The sequence below is a fragment of the Myxocyprinus asiaticus genome, chromosome 34 (assembly GCF_019703515.2).
Source record: "Myxocyprinus asiaticus isolate MX2 ecotype Aquarium Trade chromosome 34, UBuf_Myxa_2, whole genome shotgun sequence".
Lineage (NCBI taxonomy): Eukaryota > Metazoa > Chordata > Actinopteri > Cypriniformes > Catostomidae > Myxocyprinus > Myxocyprinus asiaticus.
This window is the reverse complement of record NC_059377.1, coordinates 30,882,927-30,908,901: the sequence shown is the minus strand read 5'-3', so window position 1 is coordinate 30,908,901 and position 25,975 is coordinate 30,882,927. Positions and strand designations below refer to the sequence as shown.

Sequence of the window (25,975 nt, the reverse complement as noted above, 5' to 3'; positions counted from 1 at the left end):
AGAATACAGAATGGTAATATTTCAGTGTGCCCATTTCAGGACTGTTGTCATATTCATTTTTGTGTTTGTGGGGTCAGGGGTCGACAGGGCCGGGCAGGAGTGTCTGCTCAAGGTGGTTCTTCTCTGGACATCCTGCATCAGAAACTTAGAGACCTGGAAGAGGAAAACCTGACTCTCAGATCAGAGGTACACAAATATACAGAAAACAAGAATTTTACATTTATAATAAAAAAATCTATATATATATATATATATATATATATATATATATATATATATATATATACACACACACACACACATATACAGTATGTATTTGTTTTTTAATCAGATGTGTGGAAAGTTATCTTTTTTTAGTTTTGGCTATTTTTGGAGCAGTGTGTTCGCCACTGGCCAATTTCCTTGAGTGATTGGAGAAACTGATTGATTTACTGTCTGTGCGTATGTGTTGTGAAAACAGTAGCTCATGATCTCTACAGAATATCTATAATCCAAGTAAATTAACGCACTCTCACTGACCCAGCAAAGCTTTTACTCAACAGCATGGGTCAGCAACCATGAAGTGCCATAAATCTTTTTGAAATATTTGCATATATATATGCCTCAGCCAGAGACAAGCCACTTTTATTCAAATGAATGGAAGAAAATGTAGAAAGGAAGTCCCGCCTTAAAGGTAAAAGAGCCAATCATCTTTTAGATAAAGACATCACCTGTCAATCAACTCAAGAACATGGTAGGATGGCCTGCATTAGCTCTACAAGCCAGGAAAATTGCGTTTTTGTAGCATAATCTGAGGTAAAGTAGCACAATTTATGATTCCAGATTTGTCAGATTTTACTACAGATTTGAAATATGTCCTTTGATCGTAATCTTGACCAACCATTTTGGTTTTCCTCATTCAAGCAGATAGGAGCAGCACTTTCATGACTGGAAATAGCTTCCTGGGAGCGTTCCAAAGATGTCTGCCAGTGGACTGACTTGCTAGAAAGTCATTGCCTCAGCTTTACAGCACTTTGACATAAATTGTTTCGATTTTAAATGTGCTTTATAAACCGGTTTGGGGAGTAACAGAATACATGTAACGGGATTACGTATTTAAAACACAAAATATAAGTAACTGTATTCCACTACATTTACAATTTAAATCATTGGTAATTAGAATACAGTTACATTCAAAAAGTATTTTGATTACTAAAGAGATTACTTTGCATTTTATTGTCATTTGTTTCATTTAATATTTAGTCCTTTCAGATGGAAAACATTTATACATATAAATGATGCGATCCAAAGTGCATTTGAACAGCGGTGAAACGCTTTCTTATGATGTGTTACATTCATACGAGCAGACAGAAAAGTAAGTTTGAAGTAAGTTTGGATAAGCAGAAATAGAAATAAATCTTGTGTAAATTGTCATGTGAACATTTAGCTTTATGCTGAGCCAGAATGCGATTTCTAGCCATTTTACATGCACCTGTTACCAGGCATGATCATATTTTTTATCAAGAAAATCCACGTTATATCATATATTTTATTGATATCAGGGCAAAAATCTTATTCTTGTTGAGAATCTTTGAATTGTTTTTCTGTAAAAATATCTAAAAATCCTTAAAACAAGATCAATTAGATTTATCTTGTTTTAGAAGCAGCACTGCATAAGATATTTAGGTTTTTCCGAGAATGTATTTTTAGCATGTGTATTTTGTCTTACTTTACTGGCAGATTTGAAAAAGTCAAAACAAGTGAGAAAATCTGCCAGTGCTGAAGAAGTAATCTGAAGTATTTAGATTACATTACTGACCATGAGTAATCTAACGGAATATGTTACAAATTTCATCGTACACCAAATTTTCTGTAATCTGAAGTGTAATACATTTTAAAAGTAACCTCCCAACCCTGTTAATAAATAAACATGAAGTGACTCTCTCTTTCTCTCTTGGTAGGCGAGCCATCTGAAGTCTGAGACAGAGTCATATGAGGAGAAGGAACAGCAGCTAGTGAATGACTGTGTCAGAGAGCTCAGTGAGTGAAACTAATTGTAATATGCGGAGGTGTAGGGCTGTATATTTTGGCAAAACCCAGATTTTCAACACTTTTCTCCACATAAAGGGCAATCCAGCATCCAGATCTCCACCATAGCAGATGAGCTGGCCAAAAAGACAGAGGACGCCTCTCGCCAACAGGAAGAAATCACACACTTACTATCACAGATAGTGGACCTGCAGAAAAAAGCCAAAACTGTGAGAGTCTTTGTGTATATATAAGCAAAGATCTGATATTAATAATTAAAGTGTTACAAATACTTGTGAAAGTATGTAAGCCTGGATTTCTTCATGAATTAGTCATAAAATGTGATGTGTTCTTCAGCTAAGTCAAACACAGTTTGCTTAAATGAATGAATGAATATTACATTTATATAGCACTTTTCTGACACTACACTCAAAGCGCTTTACACAGTGAACAGGATACTCTCTTCAACCACCACCAATGTGCAGCATCCACCTGGAGCTATTGGTGGAGAGGAGAGAATAAAGTTATAGAACCAATTAATGGATGGTATTATTAGGAGGCCATGCTTGATAAGGGCCAATAGGGGAATTTGGCAGACACTGGGGTTACACCCCTACTCTTTTCAAGAAGTGTCCTGGGATTTTTAATGACCACAGAGAGTCAGGACCTCAGTTTAACATCTCATCCAAAGGACAGTGCTTTTTTTACAGGGTTAGCACCCCCTGCTGGCCTCCCTAATACCTCTTCCAGCAGCAACCTTAGTTTTCCCCAGGAGATCTCCCATCCAGTTATAGACCAGTCTCAACCCTGCTTAGCTTCAGTGGACAACCAGTCTTGAGCTACAGGGTGATATGTCTGCTAGCAAAGAGATAGTTCACCCCAAAATGAAAATTCTCTCATCAATTACTCATCCTCATGCCATCCCAGATGTGTATGACTTTCTTTCTTCTGCTGAACACAAATGAAGATTTTTAGAAGAATATCTCAGCTCTGTAGGTCCATACAATGCAAGTGAATGGTCCTTTGAAGGTCCAAAAAGCATATAAAGGCAATAAAAAAGTAATGAGTATGTTGATCTCATATGTGTTTGTGTGTGTTTTTGACAGTATGCTGTTGAGAATGAAGAACTGAATCAGCACCTTTCAGCAGCTAAAGATGCCCAGAGACAGCTCACAGCAGAGGTACTTCATATCATATATTATATAAATCAACATAAAGAATAGTCACATTCTGAGATGCTCTTCATTATGATATTAATTAACATGTCTTCATTATGTATTCCCTTATTAGTTCTGTGTGAATGTAATTTACTCTATATTGTTTACACCCACACAGCTGCAGGAGCTGGAGGACAAATACTCTGAGTGTATTGAGATTCTCCATGAGGCTCAAGAGGAACTCAAGAATTTACGGAACTGCAGCATGTCTGCAGGAACTTCTCGGCGCTATCACCCTATGGGACTTTTTCCCATGGTACACACACAGTTATACAGTATAACTCATGCAATGACAGTGAAAATGCAAAATGATGAATCTGAAAAGAAGACATTTTTTGTCCCTAAAATTTATTTGGACACTTGGCCACAAAATTTATAACAAACGATAACAAAAAATCCAACCATTTGGCATCTGCAGACAAATGATGCAAGACTTTTCTCAGAACTCACTTTAATTTTCTTTGCCACTTATGCAATTAACTGGTCTCAAGTGCTGAGTTCGGAATTGCATACTACCATATTACTCTTACTATTTCTGCTATAGACAGTGTGGAGGGGGAGGCATGGCCGAGCACCATGCTGTGGAGAGTGAAGCAGGGGAGATGAGTGGTGAATGATTTCCACCTGTACTTAACACCTGTCTTGTGTTTCAGTGAGGAGTGATTGGGGCTTTTAAGGAGAGGAGACAGCGGCAGTCGAGAGAGAGAGCCCAGCTGAGAGGCTGATTTTGTGCTGGCCGCTGCCGTGTTTTCAACCTTTTAAGCGAATGTGTTTATTTTGTTAATAAAAAAGTGACATTCCTGAGTTAGAATCACCGTCTCCTGCTTCCTCATTCCTTGAACCTCATTACAATGGTGCCAGAACCAGGATTGAGGGAGATATGTTGTCATGGAGTCCTCACCGTTGGCGGACATCATTAAGACCCTCGCTGGCATCCACCAGACTCAACACCAGGCCCTCCTGAAGCTTCGAGCGGAACAGGAGCAATGTTTCGAGATGCTCCTGTAAGCCCAGGCGGAGGACCGGCGGGTGTTCCAGAGCTTGTTGACACATGGCACTCCAGCAGCAACACTGGCTGCGGGACCCTCACCTCAGATCACCCTGGCCAAGATGGGTCCCCAGGACGACCCCAAAGCCTTCATTTAGCTGTTCGAGCGGCCGCTGCGGGGTCGGGCTGGCCCCAGACGCAGTGGGCGGTCCGCCTGCTGCCGCTTTTGTTGGGGGAGGCTCAGCTCGCAGCCCAACAACTGCCAGTGGATAACCTGCTGGAGTATCCAGATCTGAAGCGGGCCATCCTACAGCGGGTCGGCCGGAACCCCGAACAACATTGTCAGTGCTTCCGGGCGCTGACCTACGGGGAATTCGACTGCCCATTCGCTTTCGCCCTGCAGCTCCAAGATGCCTGGCGTAGGTGGTTACTAGTGGAGGACTGCGATGCCGGGGGAATTATCATCTTGGTGGTGCTGAAACAGTTCTTCGACTGCTGCCCAAAATGACCGCGGAGTGGGTCCAGTGCCACCACCCTACGTTGATGGAGGATGCAGTCCACTTGGCTGAGGACCACTTGACGCCGTATCCGGGAGACAGCCAAGCTTTTCTCTCTCTCTCTCTTCTCCTGCTGTCTCTTCCCCTCTCCTACCTTGTCCTGTTCCCATTCCTGTTCCCCAGAGACAGGGGTTTATTCCCCCAAACCCCGCTCTGCGGGCCCGGGGGGGAGTTCCGGGCACCTCTACCCCACCTTCTGTGTCTCCTTCCCTTTCCTGCCAGGTTGGAGAATCTGTAGCTGCAGGTGCGGGGGGAAGTCTGGGCCGGTGTGCTGGTGCTGCGGTGAGCTGGGCCATTTCCAGGACCAATGTTCAGTGATGTGGGCATGTCGGTCTGGGTCCCGATGCGCCGCATACCGCCCCCCGACCGAGCAGAGATGTATCAGATACCTGTGAGTATTCAAGGGGTACATACCGAGCCTTGGTGGATTCGGGTTGTAATCAAACCTTGAGTCACCATTGCTTGGTTCAACAGGAGGTTTTGAGTACAGCACATAGGATGAAGTTGAGGTGTGTGCATGGGGACGTTCACGAATATCCCTTAGTGCCCATGGCTATTCAGTTTGAGGGGCAAAAATATAGAGTTGAGGTGGCGGTTAGTCCTCGTCTCACCCATCCACTGATTTTGGGTACAAATTGGCCAGCATTTCAGTCGTTACTGGGGAGATTATGTGCGGATAGGTCCTGCACCAAAGTGTCTTGGTGTGTGGTTTGCGATTCGCTGGCTGGGGAGGCGGAGCCGGGGCCATCGGTGTCAGCTCTGCATCAGGATTATGCAAGGGAGGGGGAAGTCCCGGCTTCCCCAGCCCTAAGAGAATTCCTTGCTGGGGATTTCTCTCTGGAGCAGATGCGAGATGAGACCCTTAGGCACGCCTTTGATCAAGTGAAAATTATTGACGGTCAACATCTCCAGCCATACATTGCACTGGCATATCTGTACTTTTCTATCATAAATGATAGGTGGTATCGAGTGACGCAGGACACTCAGACAAAAGAGGATACAACCCAGTTGTTGATACTGAAGAGCCGTCGGGAAATGTTATTCCAGACGGCTCATCATAATCCGGTGGCGGGTCACTTAGGGCGAGAAAAAACACTAAACCCTCTAATGGCCCATTTCTGTTGGCCGGGCATTCACGGAGATGTTCACAGGTGGTGTGTGGCATGCCGTGAATGTCAGCTGGTGAATCCGCCAGCCACACCAAGAGCGCCTTTGCGCCCACTTCCTTTGATCGAGGTCCCCTTCGAAAGAATTAGTATGGACCTCGTCGGGCCATTAGAGTGGACGGCACGTGGACATCACTTTGTGTTGGTTCTGGTGGACTATGCAACGCGATCCTCTACGCAACATTTCAGCATGTAGTGTTGTGGGAGGCACTCTTCAGAATTGTCTCCAGAGTGGGAAATCTGAAGGAAAGATACTACTTTCATGTCACATACACTACGTGAGCTGTACGAATGATTGGTTATTAAATCGATTCAGACAAGCGTGTACCACCCGCAAACGGACGGCTTGGTCGAACGGTTTAATCAAACCTTGAAAAACGTTATTCGTAAATTCGTGCATGAAGATTCTCGAAATTGGGATAAGTGGCTTGAACCCCTGTTATTCACAGTGCAAGAGGTCACGCAAGCCTCCACGGGGTTTTCCCCGTTTGAATTGTTGTAAGCCTCGTGGTGTCTTAGACATCGTGAGGGAAAATTGGGAGGAGGGACCTTCAAACAGCAAAAATGAAATTCAATACGTTCTTGACCTGAGAGCAAAACTCCACACATTGGGCAGCTATCACAGGAGAATTTGCTACAGGCTCAAGAACGTCAATACCGGCTGTATAACGGGGGCTCGGCTACGGGAATTTACACAGGGAGATAAAGTCCGCTTATTACTACCCACATCAAGCTCTAAATTACTTGCAAAGTGGCAAGGGCCCTTTGAGGTCACACGGCGAGCTGGGGAAGTCGATTATGAGGTTAAGCGTATGGATAAAGGCAGAGCACGTCAGATTTACCACCTCAACCTCCTAAAACTATGGAGAGAGGCGGTCTCCAGGGAGTCGGCGGCAGGCCAAATGGTTCCCCGGCCTGAGTCAGGCGGTGGGGGTATGTGGATGCGGAGGCGTGGCCGAGCACCGTGCTGTGGAGTGTGAAGCAGGGGAGATGAGTGGTGAATGATTTCCACCTGTGCTTAACACCTGTCTTGTGTTTCAGTGAGGAGTGATTGGGGCTTTTAAGGAGAGGAGACAGCGGCAGTCAAAAGAGAGAGCTCAGCTGAGAAGCTGCTTGTGTGTTAGCCGCTGCTATGTTTTCAACCTTTTTGAGTGTTTGAACTAAAGCTTCACCGTTGCACTTTAAGTGAACGTGTTTATATTGTAAATAAAAAAGTGACATTCCTGAGTTGGAATCGGCATCTCCCGCTTCCTCATTCCTTGAACCTCATTACAGAGAGATATGGCGGAAGTAGTATGTGTAGTATGCAATTCCGAACTCGAAGGTAATTTTTAGTGGATGTATGACATCAGTTCCTCTCAAGTTCACTCATCAGGTGTCCTAGCAGAGTACCCACAAGTGTAGTTCATCATATTAAATACAGACATTGATAGCGTTTGACAAGTTTGAAAGTCCAAGTTTAAAAGTCCAAGTTTGTCTTGTTTTATTATTTAGAACCTAACTTCTTTTTATTAAATGTTTTGCTTGAAAAGTGTTCTGCCTTTCTTTCAAATAAATCCCACTTTTGCTATCTTGTGTCTAATGCAATGACATTCAAACCACTTTATCTGTGTATGTGTGTTTCAGGACTCCCTGGCTGCTGAAATTGAGGGAACAATGAGGAAGGAACTGAGTCTTGAAAATCCTGAAAATGAAGAGCAGAAGTAAGAACTTTTCCTCTCTTTCTTACCTTCCTACCATACAGCACATTTTCTTTCATAGCCATAATCTGAATTCCTCTGTTTAGTTCAACAGAAGTGTTTGATTCTTTGCGTACAGTGACAAAATGTGTTGTCGTCTGAAGGGTCCGTCATAAACGTGTGTTTGAGACTGTGAAGAACATCAACCAATCAGTGAGAAAGCTCTCTTCTGCTCATCCTGCTGCTAACATACCCGGGTCCAATCAGACGCTCTCCTGCCTTAGCTCCACCCTCTCTGACAGCAGTAGCAACAATGCCGCCCCTGACAACCGTACACAGAGCATGCTTTTGGAGAGCGCCTCCACAGATGCTGCGTGAGTTGGGACTATAGTGAGGCTTTGTTTACCAAGCCCATAACATTCATTTAACCATTAAAGTTAACATAAAACAGCAGCCACAATCCATTTTACTTCTGTAATGTGATGTATTTTAGAGTGAAACAGGATTTTCATCAAGAAAAAATGTAGGGCAGGACTTGGATTTATTCATCAGAAATTGACCCGATTGCAACAAGTGGGCGTTCCATACCAGAATACACCCAGACTTAAAGCGAGTTTGCAGTTGATTACTTGACCACTCAGCATCCTAGTTGACTTCAGACAAGAAGAGAAGTCGCTTTAGAGGCAGACTAATTTATGACATTTTTATGAAAGAGTACAAGAGAAACTTTTTTTCGGAATAACGCACGCCAACAAAGCGTGCATAATAATGGCAAGAATGTGTATTAAAAAAAATACTGTAAATAGGGTCGGTTTTGATTTCATGTTGACTTTAAGATTAAGTTGATTTGTTCAGAAAACAACAAATGTTTGTATAAAAATATTTTTTAGTGCTGACAACTCTTGGAAAGATTTAGCATGTTAATGGGAGAATGATATACTGATAGAATATGTTACTCTTGGTGGACTAGATTTGCTATGCTTCTGGTGCTGCAGAGCAAGTACGGAGACTTGCTACTGCTAGAACATACACAGACATACTGAATTAAGCTTGTGGACATCCTGCTGCACAATTAGACAAACAGAAGACATGCTGCATCAAGCATGTATTATGGAGATAAAACAGTATCAAAACATCTCACAAATGCATGCAACAGATCCACAAATGCACACAACAATCCACAAATGCACATGACAATCCAAAAATGCATGCAACAGATCCAAAAACACACACACGGCAATCTACAAATGCACATAAGAGATCCACACACACACAAGGCAATTCAGAAATGCACGCAACAGATCCACATGTGCGCTCAATCCACAAATGCACGCAACAGATCTACACACAGAGCAATTCACAAATGCCCTTAACAGAACCACATGCACGCTCAATCCACAGATGCATGCAACAAATCCACACACGCACACAGCAATCCACAAATGCACGCAACAGATCCACTCATCTGCTCAACTTACAAATGCACACAACAGATCCACACCTCTGCTCACTTCACAAATGCACATAGTTATACAATGATCTTTTTGCTCACAGTACAGTCCATAAATACACACAAAAATGCTGAGAGCTTTTCCATTGGTATTCTGCCTCGGGAATATCCGTGAATGTGCTTTTGTGTTTTTGGATAGATTTGACACTCTTGTTCCACAGCCTTGATTCACAAATATGAGCAAGCTAATCTCGATCATCTTCAACATTCATTGATGCTAAATGAACGTGTTCCAGGGGATGTTTACTGGATTTAAAAGCAGAATCCTCCATTGGCTGCATTTAATTCTAAGGATGTTTTTTAACTGACTGAAGACAATTGAACTCTAGACAATATTTCTGATGAAATCTATGAATTCAAATGATTTGTACTGGAGATACAAATAGAAATCTGCCCAGTAACCTCTATAAAATAATAATATAAATATCCAGTAATCACAAATGACTGTGATGATTAGTGCCACCTGACTAGCACTGAGATAAGTAACAGATCCCATGTGACAACTCCATTTATGTACAGCTTCAGCATAAGTCAAAACAATTAACTAGTGAATAATAATTAGAATAGAACAAACAACCAACGTTTCACCTTGTACGATTTCTTTTTACGCTTGCTGGATATGCAACAGCAGTGTCAGAAAACAGTCTAATCTACAGCTGTATTTTGTCCAAGGAAATTATTAATAATTACCCAGACAGCATGCATTTTTACACTCATGATGAATATTTGCAATCATTATTAAATGTATTACTTATTAAGTTATAATTAATTTGTTATTTAATAATTGTGTATCCTTATTTTTTCATTGTCTTTATCTTAACTCCTCCCTCGTAAAAAACACAAGGAAAGAATGCAAGGATGCTATGCAAGTACAGAATCATAAAATTAAATCAAAGCAGTACATATGTAAAATTGCATATGTTTTGAAATTAAAATAAAGCAGGGGTTTTCAAAGTGTGGGGCGTGCCTCTCCAGGGGGTTGCTAGAGCATGTCAGGGGAGGCGCGGAGAGTGGTAAATTTCTTATTAAATAATTAATATTTATATATACACTGGCGGCCAAAAGTTTGGAAAATTTTACAGATTTTGCTCTTATGGAAAGAAATTGGTACTTTTATTCACCAAAGTGGCATTCAACTGATCACAATTTATAGTCAGGACATTAATAACATGAAAAATCACTAATACAATTTTAAAAAATGTTCAGAACTTAAACTTGAACTTCTTGAAAGAGTTCTCATAAAAAAATCCTCCACGTGCAGCAATGACAGCTTTGCAGATCCTTGGCATTCTAGCTGTCAGTTTGTCCAGATACTCAGGTGACATTTCACCCCACGCTTCCTATAGCACTTGCCATAGATGTGGCTGTCTTGTTGGGCACTTCTCATGCACCTTACAGTCTAGCTGATCCCACAAAAGCTCAGTGGGGTTAAGATCCATAACACTCTTTTCCAGTTATCTGTTGTCCAATGTCTGTGTTTCTTTGCCCGCTCTAACCTTTTCTTTTTGTTTTTCTGTTTCAAAAGTGACTTTTTCTTCCCATTAAGCCTGTACCTGTTGTACATGAAACTGGTGTTGAGCGGGTAGAATTCAATGAAGCTGTCAGCTGAGGATATGTGAGGCATCTATTTCTCAAACTAGAGACTCTGATGTACTTATCCTCTTGTTTAGTTGTACATCTTTTTCTGTCCTTGTTAGAGCCAGTTGTCCTTTGTCTTTGAAGACTGTAGTGTACACCTTTGTATGAAATTGTATGTTTTTTGGCAATTTCAAGAAATCGTATAGCCTTCATTCCTCAAAACAATGATTGACTGATGAGTTTCTAGAGAAAGCGGTTTCTTTTTTGCCATTTTTGACCTGATATTGACCTTAAGGAAATGCCTGTCTATTGCATTCTGTGGCAACTCAAAAACAAACACAAAGACAATGTTAAGCTTCATTTAATGAACCAAATAGCTTTCAACTGTGTTTGCTATAATGGCAAGAGATTTTCTAGTACCAAATTAGTAATTTAGCATGATTACTCAAGCATAAGGTGTTGGAGTGATGGCTGCTGGAAATGGGGCAAAATGACTTTTTTCAAATAGTGATGGTGCTGTTTTTTACATCAGTAATGTCCTGAATATACTTTGTGATCAGTTGAATGCCACTTTGGTGAATTAAAGTACCAATTTCCTTCCGAAACAGAAAAATCTGTTTCTATTATATTATATTATATTTAAAACATTATTTAAACAGTTCTGAAAATAATAGGCAAAAAAATAAAAACCTTTTTTTTATTTTTTTTTAATCAAGAATCTTTGTGAAGATTCTCTGATATTTGTCTAGCCCACAAATAAAGCAGATAAATATTAGTCTGTAATTACAATGGAGCAGTTTCTGAGACCACCAAATTCTAATCCTTCAGTTTCAGGGGTCAAACCCAAAAAACGACTATACGATGAGCAGTATTTAAGTTTAGGATTTACATGGACAGGATCAGTTGATGCACCATGAACTTTGTGTTGTTTGTCAGGAGATTTTAGCTAATTACAGCATGCAACCTGATAAACTCCGCAGACTCCTTGACACCAAGCATGCTGAGGTAGCAGGAAAACCAAAAACTTCAAGCCTTTCAAGGTCAGAAAAAAGTTGTCAGAGAATTTGTCAAATTAAAGTTAAAGGCCACTGAAGCTTCATATCATGTTGCGCTGCGTATTGCCAAGGCAGGCAAAACACATAACATCGGAGAGACATTGATTCTGCTGGCAGCCAAAGATACTGTATGTGTTCCTTGATGGTAGGAGAAGCAGCAGCTTCTAAGCTTGATTCTATTTCACTCTCTGACAACACAGTGGGTTGGCGCATCTCTGACATGGCACAGGATGTGAAGGAGCATGTTTTAGCATCAGGCACAGCCCATTTTTTGCACTACAGATCAAAGAGTCCACTGATGTGGCCAGCTGCGCACAGCTGTTAACATATGTGAGGTACGTGAAAAACATGGACATTCAAGAAGAGTTTCTATTCAGTAGTCCTTTGCCCACCCACACACACACACCTCCTCTCTGTTACAGATCTTCTGACTGGTTTGACTGAGAGGGACCGTTATTGGAATTTCAAATTATGTTCTTTTTTTTTTCTAGGAACTAGCATTGTTTTTTTTTATTGTGTGTGTGTGTGTGTGGGGGGGGGGGGGGTGGTGGTGGTGGTGTAATTTTGCATTCTGATGCAAGCATTTGTGAATTGACTAAATGTGTGGATCTGTTGTGTGCAATTGTGGATTGCTGTGTGTGTGTGGATCTGTTGCATACATTTGTTAATTGAGCAGATGAGTGGATCTGTTGCGTGCATTTGTGGATTGAGTATGCATGTGGATCTGTTAAGTGCATTTGTGGATTGCCTTGTGTATGTGTGGATCTGCTGCGTGCATTTGTAGATTACATATGCATGTGTGGTTCTGCTGCATGCATTTGTGGATTGTTGTGTACATTTGTGGATTGTTGTGTGCATTTGTGGATCTGTTGCGTGCATTTGTGGATTATCGTGTGCATTAGTGAGATGTTTTGATACAGTTTTATCTCCATGATGTATAACATGCTGCTGCACAATTAGACATAAATACAATTCCCATGTAGCATCTAGACATGTAGAGCTGAAGAGGAGGAGGGTTTCAGAGAAAAATCTCGCAGCACGCTGCAGTGAAACCGGCTTATTTGCAAACTGAGCAAATGTAAATGTTGATTGGCTACCCGAGTACACGTCAAAGGACCTATCAGCTTACACTGTGTGAGACAATTACATTGACATATTACTTGTCAGCGAGCTGATTGGCTTACAGATAACAAGTTCAAAGAACCTATCAGCTTGCGCCATTCATAGTTGCGTGCCTAAACTTAGTCATTAACTGATCGGTTTGTTTTAGATCAAAGCTGCCATTTCAATTATTTCTCAGCAATTAAAATAAATTTTTTATTTTGTTCTCTGACTGCAGTGTGGACGCCCGTGAGAAGCGATCTGGCTCTGAGGAGCTCAAACTTGCTCTGCGGCGACTGTCTCTACGGCGGCAGAACTGCCTGAGTGAGCGGCTCTTTTTCGAGGGGGAGAGGGAATGGCGTAATCGGGAGCCATCAGCTGGTGGAGATTATTCCAACAGGATCGTGCACAGTGAGAGCATCATGTCACTGGGTGCTTGGGCCAGCCGCCCCTATCTTCCCGACAAGCTCCAGATTGTCAAACCTCTGGAAGGTGACCAAAATGTCTATTCTAGGACACGCATACGTTACCGTTCCAGGCCCCGCCCACCCTCAATGATGCTTTTCAATTCATTTTGGGCACTCATGCACCCCCGCAAGCACTCATACTTTAGAGAGCCACACTCCTGGTTACATTGACAATAGTGATGAGGTTATAGCAAAGTTTTGCAAATGGATAAACAGACAACTTAAAAAGATAGAAAGCCAAAAATGTAAAATTCTGTCATTATTTTCTCACCTTAATGTCATTCACAAATTTCATGTTTTTTTCTTGACAGTATAAAACAACTTTTACTCTGATTGTAATGTAAATATAAGTCAAAGGGGTGTAAATTACGACATACTTTTTTTTTTTTTTTTTTTTGGCTGAACTTATCCTTTAATTTAGAATAAAGCTAATTTAGAAGGAATCAACCCCTCTTGTGTATCATTTGACTGATGCAAATTATTTAGCATATGCTATTACTTTTATGCATATTCATTTATTCTGTATTCTTACTCCACTATATATTATTTATTCTATTATTTACAATGAGGCAACTGTTTATTTAATTTTAATTTTATCTACACTATGTAAAAAAGTGTATGTGCAATTTGTAAGAATCAAATCAGTCAGTTTATATATATATGTGTGTGTATATATATATATATATATATATATATATATATATATATATATATATATATATATATATATATATATATATATATATATAATATTCTGGTGATTTGGTCTAGTATGGTTTACTACCTAAGCTGCTAACTACCTAAATATAACGCTTTAAATTGTACTATATCAAGTTTGTTGTGAAAGTTAATGGGGGAAAAGACATTTCATTTCATTACGTTTAACTCCATTTACTGGAGTTTTTTTGTTGTACAGCTTAATACCGCCACCTGCTGGAGCATAAGTGAAGAAATGAACATGCACTTGTTTTTTCTTTTCTTTGTTCTGTACTTTTCATCCCTTTATCTGTTTCAACATAATATATTTCTTGTACTCTCATACTTTTTAAGTTCTCACCTCTCATTTTCTGTAGAAAACTGACTTTGTGTGTTCTGTACTTTCATTTATACCTCCAATAAAGTCACTTCATCCTTTTCATTTTGCTATTCTCATTCTTAATGTCTCTCATTTTCTGTTTACCATCAGTGCAACATTAGCACGAATAACATTGCATCATTGTTAATGTGTTTTTTTTTTTGTTTTTTTTCTACATTGACTTGAATGAGCAGTGTAAATTAGGTTCTGAAATCTTCCTCTCTCAAACACTTCATAGGTTCAGCTACACTTCAGCACTGGCAGCAGTTAGCTCAGCCTAACCTGGGTGGTATCCTTGATGCTCGGCCTGGTGTGGTCCCAAAAGGCTTCCGTCCTCTGGAACTGGACCTGGAGGAAGTATATCAATATGCCGATTATGAGGAAGACGAGCCTGGAGAGCAGTACTTCCAGAATCTTCCGACTACAAATACACCCAATCCCAGTGCCCCTCCTGGCCAGAGCCATGCCCCCTCAACATTCCCATCACCCTATCTCAGCACAGGGCATGCTTCCGCAGAGTTCTCAAGTAAGACAACCTATTTTTGTATAATATAGTATCATTATTTTTAAAGGGGTCATATCATAAGTAGGGATGCACCAATATGAAAATTAACAAAAAAATTAATACCAATTTAAAAAAAAAAAAAAAAAAAAATAGGCTGATACTGATATTTTGCCACTAAACTTATTTTGTCATCAGACAAAAGATTTACTTTGGTACAAAAGTTTTTTCACTGTTCTAACAATAAATAATTTCCATTGAATATGGATTGGATCTGTTGAACACATGAAAGGCTAATTTTCTTAAGAAAGCCACAAAGAAAGATAAATAGAAAAAATTTGATGAAAAAATGTTATTCTGTACTTCTAAAACATTTTTGCAGTTCAAAACAACAGAACTCACATTTTACATTTATGTACTGTATATGAAAGAACATTAGAAATTCATACTATGCATATGTTGGACAATTCCATGAAAATGTCAACCACATCATGGAAAAATCAAAAAGTTTAAACCCCTTCTAAATTTTGTTTTTATAGTGGTATAAATTATAATGCCGTCCAGACCACTAGAGGGCGCTGCTTGCTCACACATTGCAGACTGAAGCACCGAATGCAGAAAGGCAGCTTTTTAAGGTTTGGTAATCGTGCAAGGCCAAATTGCGATTTCAATCTTGATTAAATCAATCATGCAGCATTAATGGATATCATACAGAAGTCAAAGTCTGCATTTTGTGTTTTGAATGGTTTGAATGGTTTCCTTCATTCACAACTGTCACGTCCGTTTACAGCGTTTTTTTCTGCATTAACATAAGAATGAAAAAATATTACGAAATATTACATGTTCTTATGAGTGCCAACACTTCTGCATATTGTGGCTATTAATATTTCAGAGTTTTTACAAACTGTGTTTCTTATTAATTATAAGTCAGCCATCGGTTTTTCATATTGGCGTTTTCATGCATATAACTGATGTGCAGATGGTTTTAATTTGGTCAGTAACTGGCCAATAAATATCGGCAGCCGATACATTGGTACATCAATCGGAATCAAATTTTTCAGGAGTGGTGGTGGAGTAGTGGACTAAAGCACTGAACTGGTAAGCAAAAAGGTTGTTGGTTTGATCCCCACAGCCACCACCATTGTGTCCTTGAGCAAGGCACTTAACTACAGGTTGCTCCAGGGGGATTGTCCCTGTAATAAGGGCACTGTAAGTCGCTTTGGATAAAAGCGTCTGCCAAATGCATAAATGTAAAATGTAAATGTTCATATAATTTATAAGGAAATTTGATGATCAATTAAAGATAAGAGTTCACTGTATTAAGAAAACACAACTTTCAGTACTCAAAACGTCTTCCCTAGTCTGTAAAAAAATATCAATTTAAACTAAGCTGCAAAAACAGCTTGTTCTGTATTTCCACAACTTACTGACATCAGACATTTTATATATATTGAACATATGACCGCCAACATTTACCCGTCAGGATGCCTGTTTGGTATTCAGGAATGGTCATGGTGAGGTAATACTGTTACAAAGGAAGTAGGATTGGTCCTATCATTCTTAACACCTGAAGAACTGATGATAATAAAATAAATATAGAAAAATCAATCAAACTTTTGCTGTTCCTGGCTGTATGTATCACCTGCTGCTCTGCCTATCCTATCGAATCAGTGGCTGATCGAACTAGATTTTTAACAAGGTCCCTGATCATTTCATAATAGTTTTTAGTTTGAGAGGAAAAACTTAAGCAGGGATTGCGATTATAAATCTGCTGCAATGTAATGCAGGCTTTGCACAGAGGATGTTATTGAAGGATGGGCAGGGCTATATTGTACTCAACAGCAAACCAACAGCTTGTATGTGATTGCAGCAAATCGCTGTATCTTATTTCACTTGCAAAGAGGGTGTTTACATAGAAGCCTAAAAGGCACAGCAAAAAAAAAGTTAGCTGTTTCATTCTGGATGGAATGAAAGGTGGAGAATTTCATAAATACTGATAATTAAACTATTACTATTACTATAAACTATTACTATTTATTAAACAAAAACTATTACCATTATAAATGGACCTCAGGGAAAAAAATGAAATGATAAAAAATGTAAGATATGATCCCTTTAATATACGTGTACATTTACACATAGGTTTTATGATGCTTGTGTCTAGTCTGAGCTTTTGTGTCTGTTTCAGCGTATTTCCCAGGCAAATGCATGGCTCATACAAGCTCTACCTATACCTTCACCACCTGCAAAATCCTCCATCCTTCTGATGAATTAACCAGAGTGACGCCTAGGTAATGTACCATCCTGTAACTGTGCCCTTCTAATGCCAACTTTTCACTGTCTCTGAGACTCACGTATCACTGTCATATTTCTCCCCCTAGTGCCAGTCATGATGAACTGTCAATTATTATTATTATTATTATTACAGTTTTACAGTTTATAATTAATAATAGCTTAACAACAATATTAATAATAATAATTCAGCAAATAGGTAGTAGAAATTCATAGATATGATTTAAATATAAATGTTTTGCAAGTGCATAAATAAAAGACACATGGACACATTTAATTACAAAGGCCTTTTGTGATTTATTTGCAACATGAATGATCATTTCTACCGAGGTAGCAGGCACTTATAATGTAGTGTAGGACAAAACCATTTCTATTTTTCACTTTGCGCTCATAGTTTTGAATGAAGACATCATATCTGGTCAGGTGGTCGCAAACAATCTAGTCGCACAAGTTTAACTATTTCAACGCATCCGAAGCTCAAATCGGATACAAAAATTCCACATCCGCAGATGGTTGGAGCTCTACTCAGCCCCCATGCTACTCTCCATAAGAAATGACTGACTTGGTCAGATGCAGTGAAAAGGCGGCTTTTCACAAATCAGCAAAACAACTCTATTTCATCTTTTTTAACATCTGCTACTCTTTTCAGTCTAAACTCCATCACCACCTCATCCTGTGTGATGTCAACCAGTCTGCGATCGACGCCCGCCGCCACGCCCTGCACTCCTCATCGAATGAGTCTATCCCAGTCTCAGTCCTTTACCAACCTGAGAGACTCCACCAAAACCTTTAGCACGTCTTTGGGGCTGGTGCGCCTCCTCCAGGAGAGGGGCATTTCTGCCGCAGTGTACCAGCCTCAGATCTGGGACAGAGGATATGGAGGAGTCCTCTTCTCCACCTCAGTTCTACCTCCCCCTTCTCCAGACCACCACCGACCCTCCACCCCACCCAACTCCCCCACCCGTCACACTGCCAGTCCGGGTGAGGCAGTTTCCGATTCAGACACCGCCACACCCTTCTCTTTCAAGAGTCCGTCCTATGAGAACTTTCTGGCTTCCAAGCCAGCACGGTCCATTTTGAAAGAGGTGGCAGGGGTGTCCGGATCTCAGGCCAAAGACTGTGAGAGCCAAACTGATGTGAGCATGTACAATATGAACCTGGTGGATAAGCTGAAAAGGTTGGGCTTGGCAAGTCCAGGGGCTTCTGGGGCTACAGGGGGAGGGATTCCAAGGACAAGCCCACTTATAGGTCCTCTAGGTGGGTTTCGGAGGGCAGGGTCACCTTTTAGTCCACTAAACGAAGGCATGAGGAGGAACCGTAGCTATCCAGCCATGGTTGGGGCCAGTATGGCGATGAAGGGGCCAGGCCCTCAAGGGGACGAAATGCCATTGGCTCCTAAACTACCCAAGCAAACAAGTCTCAAATAATGAATTATGCATAATAATGAATCACACAAACACATGCACTCAAAACACTGTAAAATACTGTATATTACACTAATAAACACATACAGAATTCAAGTAAAAAATTATAATAAACACTGTAAAACACATACACATTCACTTAAACACTACTCTCAACACATATACAGACTCAAATGGAAGTTTAAAGTTTTTTATTGGTAACAATTTACAATAAGGTTGTATATATTAACATTAGTTAATGCAATAGTTAACATGAACTAAAAATGGACAATACTTACAGCATTTATTAATTTTGGTTCATGCTAATTTCTACATATACTAATACATTTATAACATTAAAGGTTGTATATATTATTAAAGGAATATTCCGGGTTCAATACAAGTTATGTTCAATCTAAAGCATTTATGGAATGATGTTGATTACCACAAAAATTAATTGCGACTCGTTCCTTTTTTTCTTTGAAAAAAGTAGAAATCGAGGTTACAGTGAGGCACTTACAATGGAAGTGAATGGGGCCAATCCGTTAACATTAAAATACTTACTGTTTCAAAAGTATAGCTGCAAGACATAAACAATATGCATGTTAACATGATTTGAATGTGATAAAATCGCTTACTATCCTTTTCTATGTAAAGTTATAGCCAATTGTACAACTTTGTTGCCATGGCAATGTCATGTCTACAAACACTAAAACTCTAAAATGACTGTAAAAATTATGATTTAAACAACTTTACAGTTCAAATAATACACAAGTTTTAACAGAAGAATTAATGTGTGTTTTTATAAAATTATAAGCTTCTCATTTCTGCCTTTAAACCCTCCAGAAATTGGCCCCATTCACTTCCATTGTAAGTGCCCCACTGTAATCTCCATTTTTGCTTTTTTTAAAGAAAAAAAGGAACGAGTTTAAATGATTTTTTGTAGTAATCAACATTATGCCACAAATGCTGTCAATTGAGCTTAACTTGTATTGAAACCGGAATATTCCTTTATTGCATTATGAACAATAGTGCTATAAATTAACCAAGATTAATAAATGCTGTATTTCAGTGGTACTTCCTGATGCCTAATGCATTAAAGGGATAGTTCACCCAAATATTAAATTTCTCTCATCATTTACTCACCCTCATGCCATTCCAGATGTGTATGACATTTTTTCTTCTGCTGAACACAAAGATTTTTAGAAGAATATCTCAGCTCTGTAGGTCCTCACAATGCAAGTTAATGGGTACCAAACGCGAACGCGTATTCAGAAGTGATATGATGGGATGTGCATTTTGGAGCTTCAAAGTTCTGGCCACCATTCACTTGCATTGTATGGACCTACAGAGCTGAGATATTCTGATATATTCTACAAATCTTCATTTGTGTTCAGCAGAAGAAAAAAAGTCATACACATCTGGGATGTCATGAGGGTGAATAAATGATGAGATAATTTTCATTTTTGGGTGAAATATCCCTTTAACTAATGCTGACGTATACAACCTTATTGTAAAGTGTCTTCATTTTATTCATACTGATCTACCTGAATGTTGTCTTCACACTTACTTTGCCCTTTTTTGTCCTGTACAATCTTGTGATCTCAACCTTTGACCTCACTTTGATTTCACTGTGCACATGCAGGAAGGAATAATCCTTTGGGAGAAAATCCAGATTAACTGTCAATCATGTCTATGATTAGATCTCTTTAAATTATGACTAAGTTGTAGTTTTCCATGTCTTCAGTGTTTATGACTCACAGTTTACTGTAAGGACATTTCCCGGACATATTAAAGCGTGACATATATTGATCTGGGATCATTGGTGTCCTCTCATTGCTTTAGGGGTTGTAATTGTAAAAACTTGTTCTCTCCTGGTGCCTATTTGAAGGGTGACATTCACGCAGCAGAGGCTTATGTATTGATGCTGGTGTTAGAGAGAATGTGTAAGATAAGATTTAAGACACATCGCACCAAACTTTGTCTGTTTTTCTCACTTCCTTTAACTCCACCTTGTGTCTTTTTATTTCTTATGCAGATGTTTAATGAATTGATAATTGTAGACATTTGGACTTGATGAATGGGTGAATGAGCTGAAGTTTAGCTAGATGGATGAATAGGTTTAAGAAAAGACAAAAATGGGATATGCTGCTGTCTTATTGGTTTTCTATGATAAAATGCGAGTACCTGTATTTTAGGTCTATGTCCTCTGTTATTTCAGAGTTTTAGAATCAGAATCAGAATCAGAATGAGCTTTATTGCCAAGTATGCTTACACATACAAGGAATTTGTCTTGGTGACAGGAGCTTCCAGTACACAACAATAGATAAATATTGAAAAGAAAAAAGTTAATATAGAATACACAATAGACAATATATATATATATATATATATATATATATATATATATATATATATATATATATATACACACACACACACATACATATACATACATATACATATATACATACATACATATACACACATACATATACACACATGTACACATATATGAATATATATATATATATATATATATATACATACATATACATACTTACACACACATACACATATGTAGTGCAAATCTAAATACAAATTGGTAATGTACAGTGCAAGGGAATGTAATGGCAGAAGAGGTAGTATGTGTTGGATAATATAAAAAGACTAAGCTGTGTATTGCACATTAATTATTGTTCAAAGGGGCAGTTTTAACTGTTCATGAGATGGATTGCCTGGGGGAAAAAACTGTTCCTGTGCCTGACGGTTCTGGTGCTCAGAGCTCTGAAGCGTCGGCCAGAAGGCAACAGTTCAAAAAGGTAGTGGGCAGGGTGAGTGGGGTCCAGAGTGATTTGTCCAGCCTTTTTCCTCACTCTGGAAGTGTATAGTTCTTGAAGGGGGGCAGGGGGGCAACCAATAATCCTCTCAGCAGTCCGAACTGTCCTTTGTAGTCTTCTGATGTCTGATTTCGTAGCTGAACCAAACCAGACAGTTATTGAAGTGCAGAGGACAGACTCAATGACCGCTGAGTAGAACTGTATCAGCAGCGCCTGTGGCAGGTTGAACTTCCTCAACTGGCAAAGGAAGTACAACCTCTACTGGGCCTTTTTCGCAATGGAGTCAGTGTGGGTCTCCCACTTCAGGTCCTGTGAGGTGGTAGTGCCCAGGAACCTGAATGACTCCACTGCTGCCACAGTGCTGTTTAGAATGGTGAGGGGGGGACAGTGTTGGGGGGTTCCTCCTAAAGTCCACAATCATCTCCACCGTTTTGAGCGTGTTCAGCTCAAGGTTGTTTTGCCTGCACCAGACAGCCAGCTGTTTAACCTCCCTTCTGTATGCACACTCATCGTCATCTCGGATGAGGCCGATGAAATTGGTGTTGTCTGCAAACTTCAGGAGCTTGACAGAGGGGTCCTTGGCGATGCAGTCGTTGGTGTAGAAGGAGAAGAGTAGTGGGGAGAGCACACATCCCTGGGGGGCACCAGTGCTGAATGTACAGGTGCTGGAAGTGAATTTCCCCTGTCTCACAAGCTGCTGCCTGTCTGTCAGAAAGCTGGTAATCCACTGACAGATAGACGTGGGAACAGAGAGTTAGTGTAATTTAGCCCAGAGAATAGCTGGGATGATGGTGTTGAAAGCCGAACTGAAGTCCACAAAAAGGATCCTTGCATATGTCCCTGGTCTGTCCAGATGTTGCAGGATATGATGCAATCCCATGTTGACTGCATCATCCACAGACCTGTTTGCTCGATAAGCAAATTGAAGGGGATCTAGAAAGGGTCCAGTGATGTTCTTCAGGTGGGCCAACACCAGTCTCTCAAATGACTTCATGACCACAGACGTCAGGGCGACAGGTCTGTAGTCATTAAGTCCTGTGATTTTTGGTTTCTTTAGGATGGGGATGATAGTGGAACATTTGAAGCAGCATGGGACTTCACACTGCTCCAGTGATCTATTGAAGATCTGTGAGAAGATGGGGGCCAGCTGGTTAGCACAGGATCTAAGACATGCAGGTGAAACACCATCTGGGCCCTGTGCTTTCCTTATCCTTTGTTTTCGAAAGATGTGGCTCACATCATCTTCACAGATCTTAAGTGCAGGTTGAGTAGCAGGAGGGGGGAGGAGGGGGGTTGCAGGAGGTGTTGGTGTTTGTGTGAAGGTCAGAGTGGGTGTGGGGTGTGAGATTGGGCCTTTCAAATATGCAGTAGAACACATTCAGGTCATCACCCAGTTGTTGGTCCACCACAGGGTTGGGAGTAGGAGTCCTGTAATTCTTAAGTTGTTTCATGCCACTCCACACTGATGCAGGGTCGTTAGCTGAAAACTTGTTTTTCAGCTTCTCAGAGTATCTTCTTTTAGCCACTCTGATTCCCTATTCAGTGTGTTCCTGGCCTGATTGTACAAGACTTTATCATTTTACTGAATGAAGGAGCAATGTAAAGTAGACTAAGCACTCATTTTGAACTATTTAATTATATTTATGTACATTGGTTTGTTTCACATTATTGAAATGTGCACTTTGATGATCTGACGTGTTTATTCAAAGTTGTTAGATGTTTTTAACATGACTGCTTGTTTGTTTTTTTATTTTTATTTTATTTTATTTTTTTATCTTTTGCTTTCAGGTAATGACTGAACAGGGGCAAAAGCTTTTAGATTAGTGAATACGCAATAATGTTTATTTGATTTCATTTATTTTCAAATAATAATTTCAAAAAATTTAGAATTCTCATTTGACCATGTTCAAAGCTGTCGCTAGAGGGCACTGTGTACTCATTCATTGTTTAAAACAGTGCAAATACTGCCATCAGAGACAGTTTAGCAGAGACAGACCACTGAATGGGAGACATTGGAACAGCCAAAGGATGTAGCAAAGGAAGTCCCACCTTACAGGTAAAAGACCCAATCACCTTTTAGAAACAGACATCGCCTGCCTATCAACTCGAGAGCTGAAATTGTCTGTAAAATTGTGTTTTTTAGCGTGATCAGAGCTAAGGAAGCACAATTTATGATACTGTTGTTTTTTAGATTTTACTGCTGGTATTAAATATGTTCTTTGATCGTAATCTTGACCAGCAGTTTCTGAGATTTCGGTCTTTCCTCATTTAAGTAGATAGGAGCTGTAGTTTTATGTCGCTTGTTTACGTAAAAAAATAAAAAAAAAGCTTCCCGGGAGCATTCCAAGCGGTATTTTAGAGCTCCTTGGCAGGCCCGGATTAAGATTCCAGAGGCCCCTGGGCACAGTGTCTTGTAGCCCCCCCACAAACACACACACACACACACACACACACACACACACACACACGTGCGCACAATCAAGGTTTTGAATTATAGGGTTCTATTTGTTGGAAACACCTCTAGCTTATACAGGATTTACACTGACAGGTTGCAACCTATGATCACAACCTGAAGGACAATATCAACACCTGTAGATATTCTCCATCATACATGATTTACACCACATGATTGCAACAATGCTTTCCTGGACCAGCAGCAACAATATCAAGACATTTCCCTGCGTAGTGTAACTCACACACAAACACACATACACACACCTGTTAATGTTTCCTTCCTGTCTGTCTCTCTCCTCCTCAGCTCTGTCTCTCAGGGGCTCTCTATCTGTCTCTCTCCTCCTCAGAGGCTCTCTTGCCCTTAGAAAGACTTCTTTCTGGCTTTCCTGTTAACAAACTCAGCTACAATGTCATCAAATTCCAAGTCCCTGACGGGTCAGACACCTGATAAATCCACTGTGCGCTGCTGCTGCTGCTACAGCTAGCCTCGGCCTCAGGTTGTGCAGCGCTGCTAACACTAGCCTCAGCCTCCTCTGGTCCCTGGTTAGCTTGCTCGTCATCTTTCACAAATTCTTCATCCTGATTCTCCTCCTGAATCCGTTTGAAGAACGTGTGAATAGATGCCACATGTCTTAATAAAGACGCCTCCCTCTCATCTTTTTCTCTTTTTCATTTGCATTTACTACCACTTCTCTCACTCATTTTGAACTTTCTATGACGACTACTCCAATAGTCCGCTCGATTCAGCGCTGGGTTATTTGAAGACAGCGTGGGCTTTCCACACTTGCGCTTGACCAATTATATCATTCTGTTTAGATTTTTAAAATATCAGCGTGCTTTTTATTGGTTAGGTGTCATTATCTGAAGGCAGCGGCTATTTGCACTAAGTAAAAACAGCGATATATTCTATTTACACTAAGTGACACTGACAGTAGCAGCATTTTCTTAGCGATATGCTATTTACACTAAGTGAAAATAAATGGCAATATATTCTATTTACACTATATAAAAGTAACCGTTCTTTGCAATAAGTGGAAATAGTTGTTAGATGCTATTTATACTTATAAATAGTGGCAGATACTATTTGCACCTCAGTATTGTTGTACATTAACAGGATGCAGTAATAAAGTAATAAATGCAGTATAAGCAATAATAACATATTGTAAATGACTATATTTATCAAAATTATTAAATGGACAATAATGTCCTCCCTACACCTACCCCTAACCGATAAACACTTTATTATTAAACAGTCATTAGGCACTTTATTTCCATAAATATTTTCTTCATTTTTATTGAAAATAAATGCCTTTCTGATCTGATATGTGATGGGAGAAGAGTGAGTTCAGCAAAAGGCAGATTTGAACGTGTCAAAAGCTACTTTCATGAGCCACACACCCTACGGCCTACACCACTGCAAACATAATGTGGTGCATGTCTTTTTTTAAATTGTTTGGCCCAACCAGAAATTGCCCTCCGTTATAAGCAATGTAAAAAAAAAAAAAAAAGAAAAAAGAAAATATATTTGTTTTCTTCCCCTCGCTTGGGCCCCAAGTGTGCATGGGCCCCTGGTCCCGTGCCCATAATGCCCATTGGATAATCCGGCCCAGCTCCTTGGTTTCAAAGATGACTGCTGGGTGGACTGACTTGCCTTAAAAAGCACTTTGCTGCCACAGCAGACAGACAGACAGATAGGTAGATAGACAGATAGAAAGGAAGGAAGGTAAAGTATGAAAACATTAACCTAATATGTGTATTTAGGATAAATAAAATGTTAGCAATTAGCCTTAGAAAGACAAAGGAGGCGGCCATTTTTTTTCCAACGTTAAAAATGTCTTTTCCACCAAGGAAATACTTTTAAAGACAATACTGAATTTGAGATGTGGTGAATAATAGTGAAAAATAGTAAAATAGTGAAAAATGTTTTAGGCTTTACTTTCTAGAAATTCACAGTGATAAAAGTGCCCAATGTTGAGGAAACACCCCTATCATTACTGTTGTAATTTCACACACAAAAGGTATGCCCTTGTTAAACACTGTAAAGGCTTATGCCTAAGTGATTCAGATTGGTTTTGTAGACAAAC

At 39.9% G+C, this 25,975-nt stretch overlaps 1 protein-coding gene across 2 annotated transcripts in view; it reads left to right on the top strand.

Moving 5' to 3' along the window:
- Positions 1-20,416, top strand: part of LOC127425567 (trafficking kinesin-binding protein 1-like) — a 28,352-nt gene extending 7,936 nt beyond the window's left edge. For both annotated transcript variants that reach the window (XM_051671694.1, XM_051671692.1), the window contains 11 exons: positions 78-186; positions 1,941-2,019; positions 2,107-2,237; positions 3,114-3,188; positions 3,343-3,480; positions 7,562-7,638; positions 7,779-7,988; positions 13,097-13,350; positions 14,639-14,926; positions 17,091-17,193; positions 17,844-20,416. In XM_051671694.1, coding sequence (XP_051527654.1) covers positions 78-186; positions 1,941-2,019; positions 2,107-2,237; positions 3,114-3,188; positions 3,343-3,480; positions 7,562-7,638; positions 7,779-7,988; positions 13,097-13,350; positions 14,639-14,926; positions 17,091-17,193; positions 17,844-18,621 — 2,242 coding nt within the window. In that variant the 3' untranslated portion in view covers positions 18,622-20,416. The remainder of the gene's footprint in view (positions 1-77; positions 187-1,940; positions 2,020-2,106; positions 2,238-3,113; positions 3,189-3,342; positions 3,481-7,561; positions 7,639-7,778; positions 7,989-13,096; positions 13,351-14,638; positions 14,927-17,090; positions 17,194-17,843) is intronic.
- Positions 20,417-25,975: the final 5,559 nt, after the last annotated feature.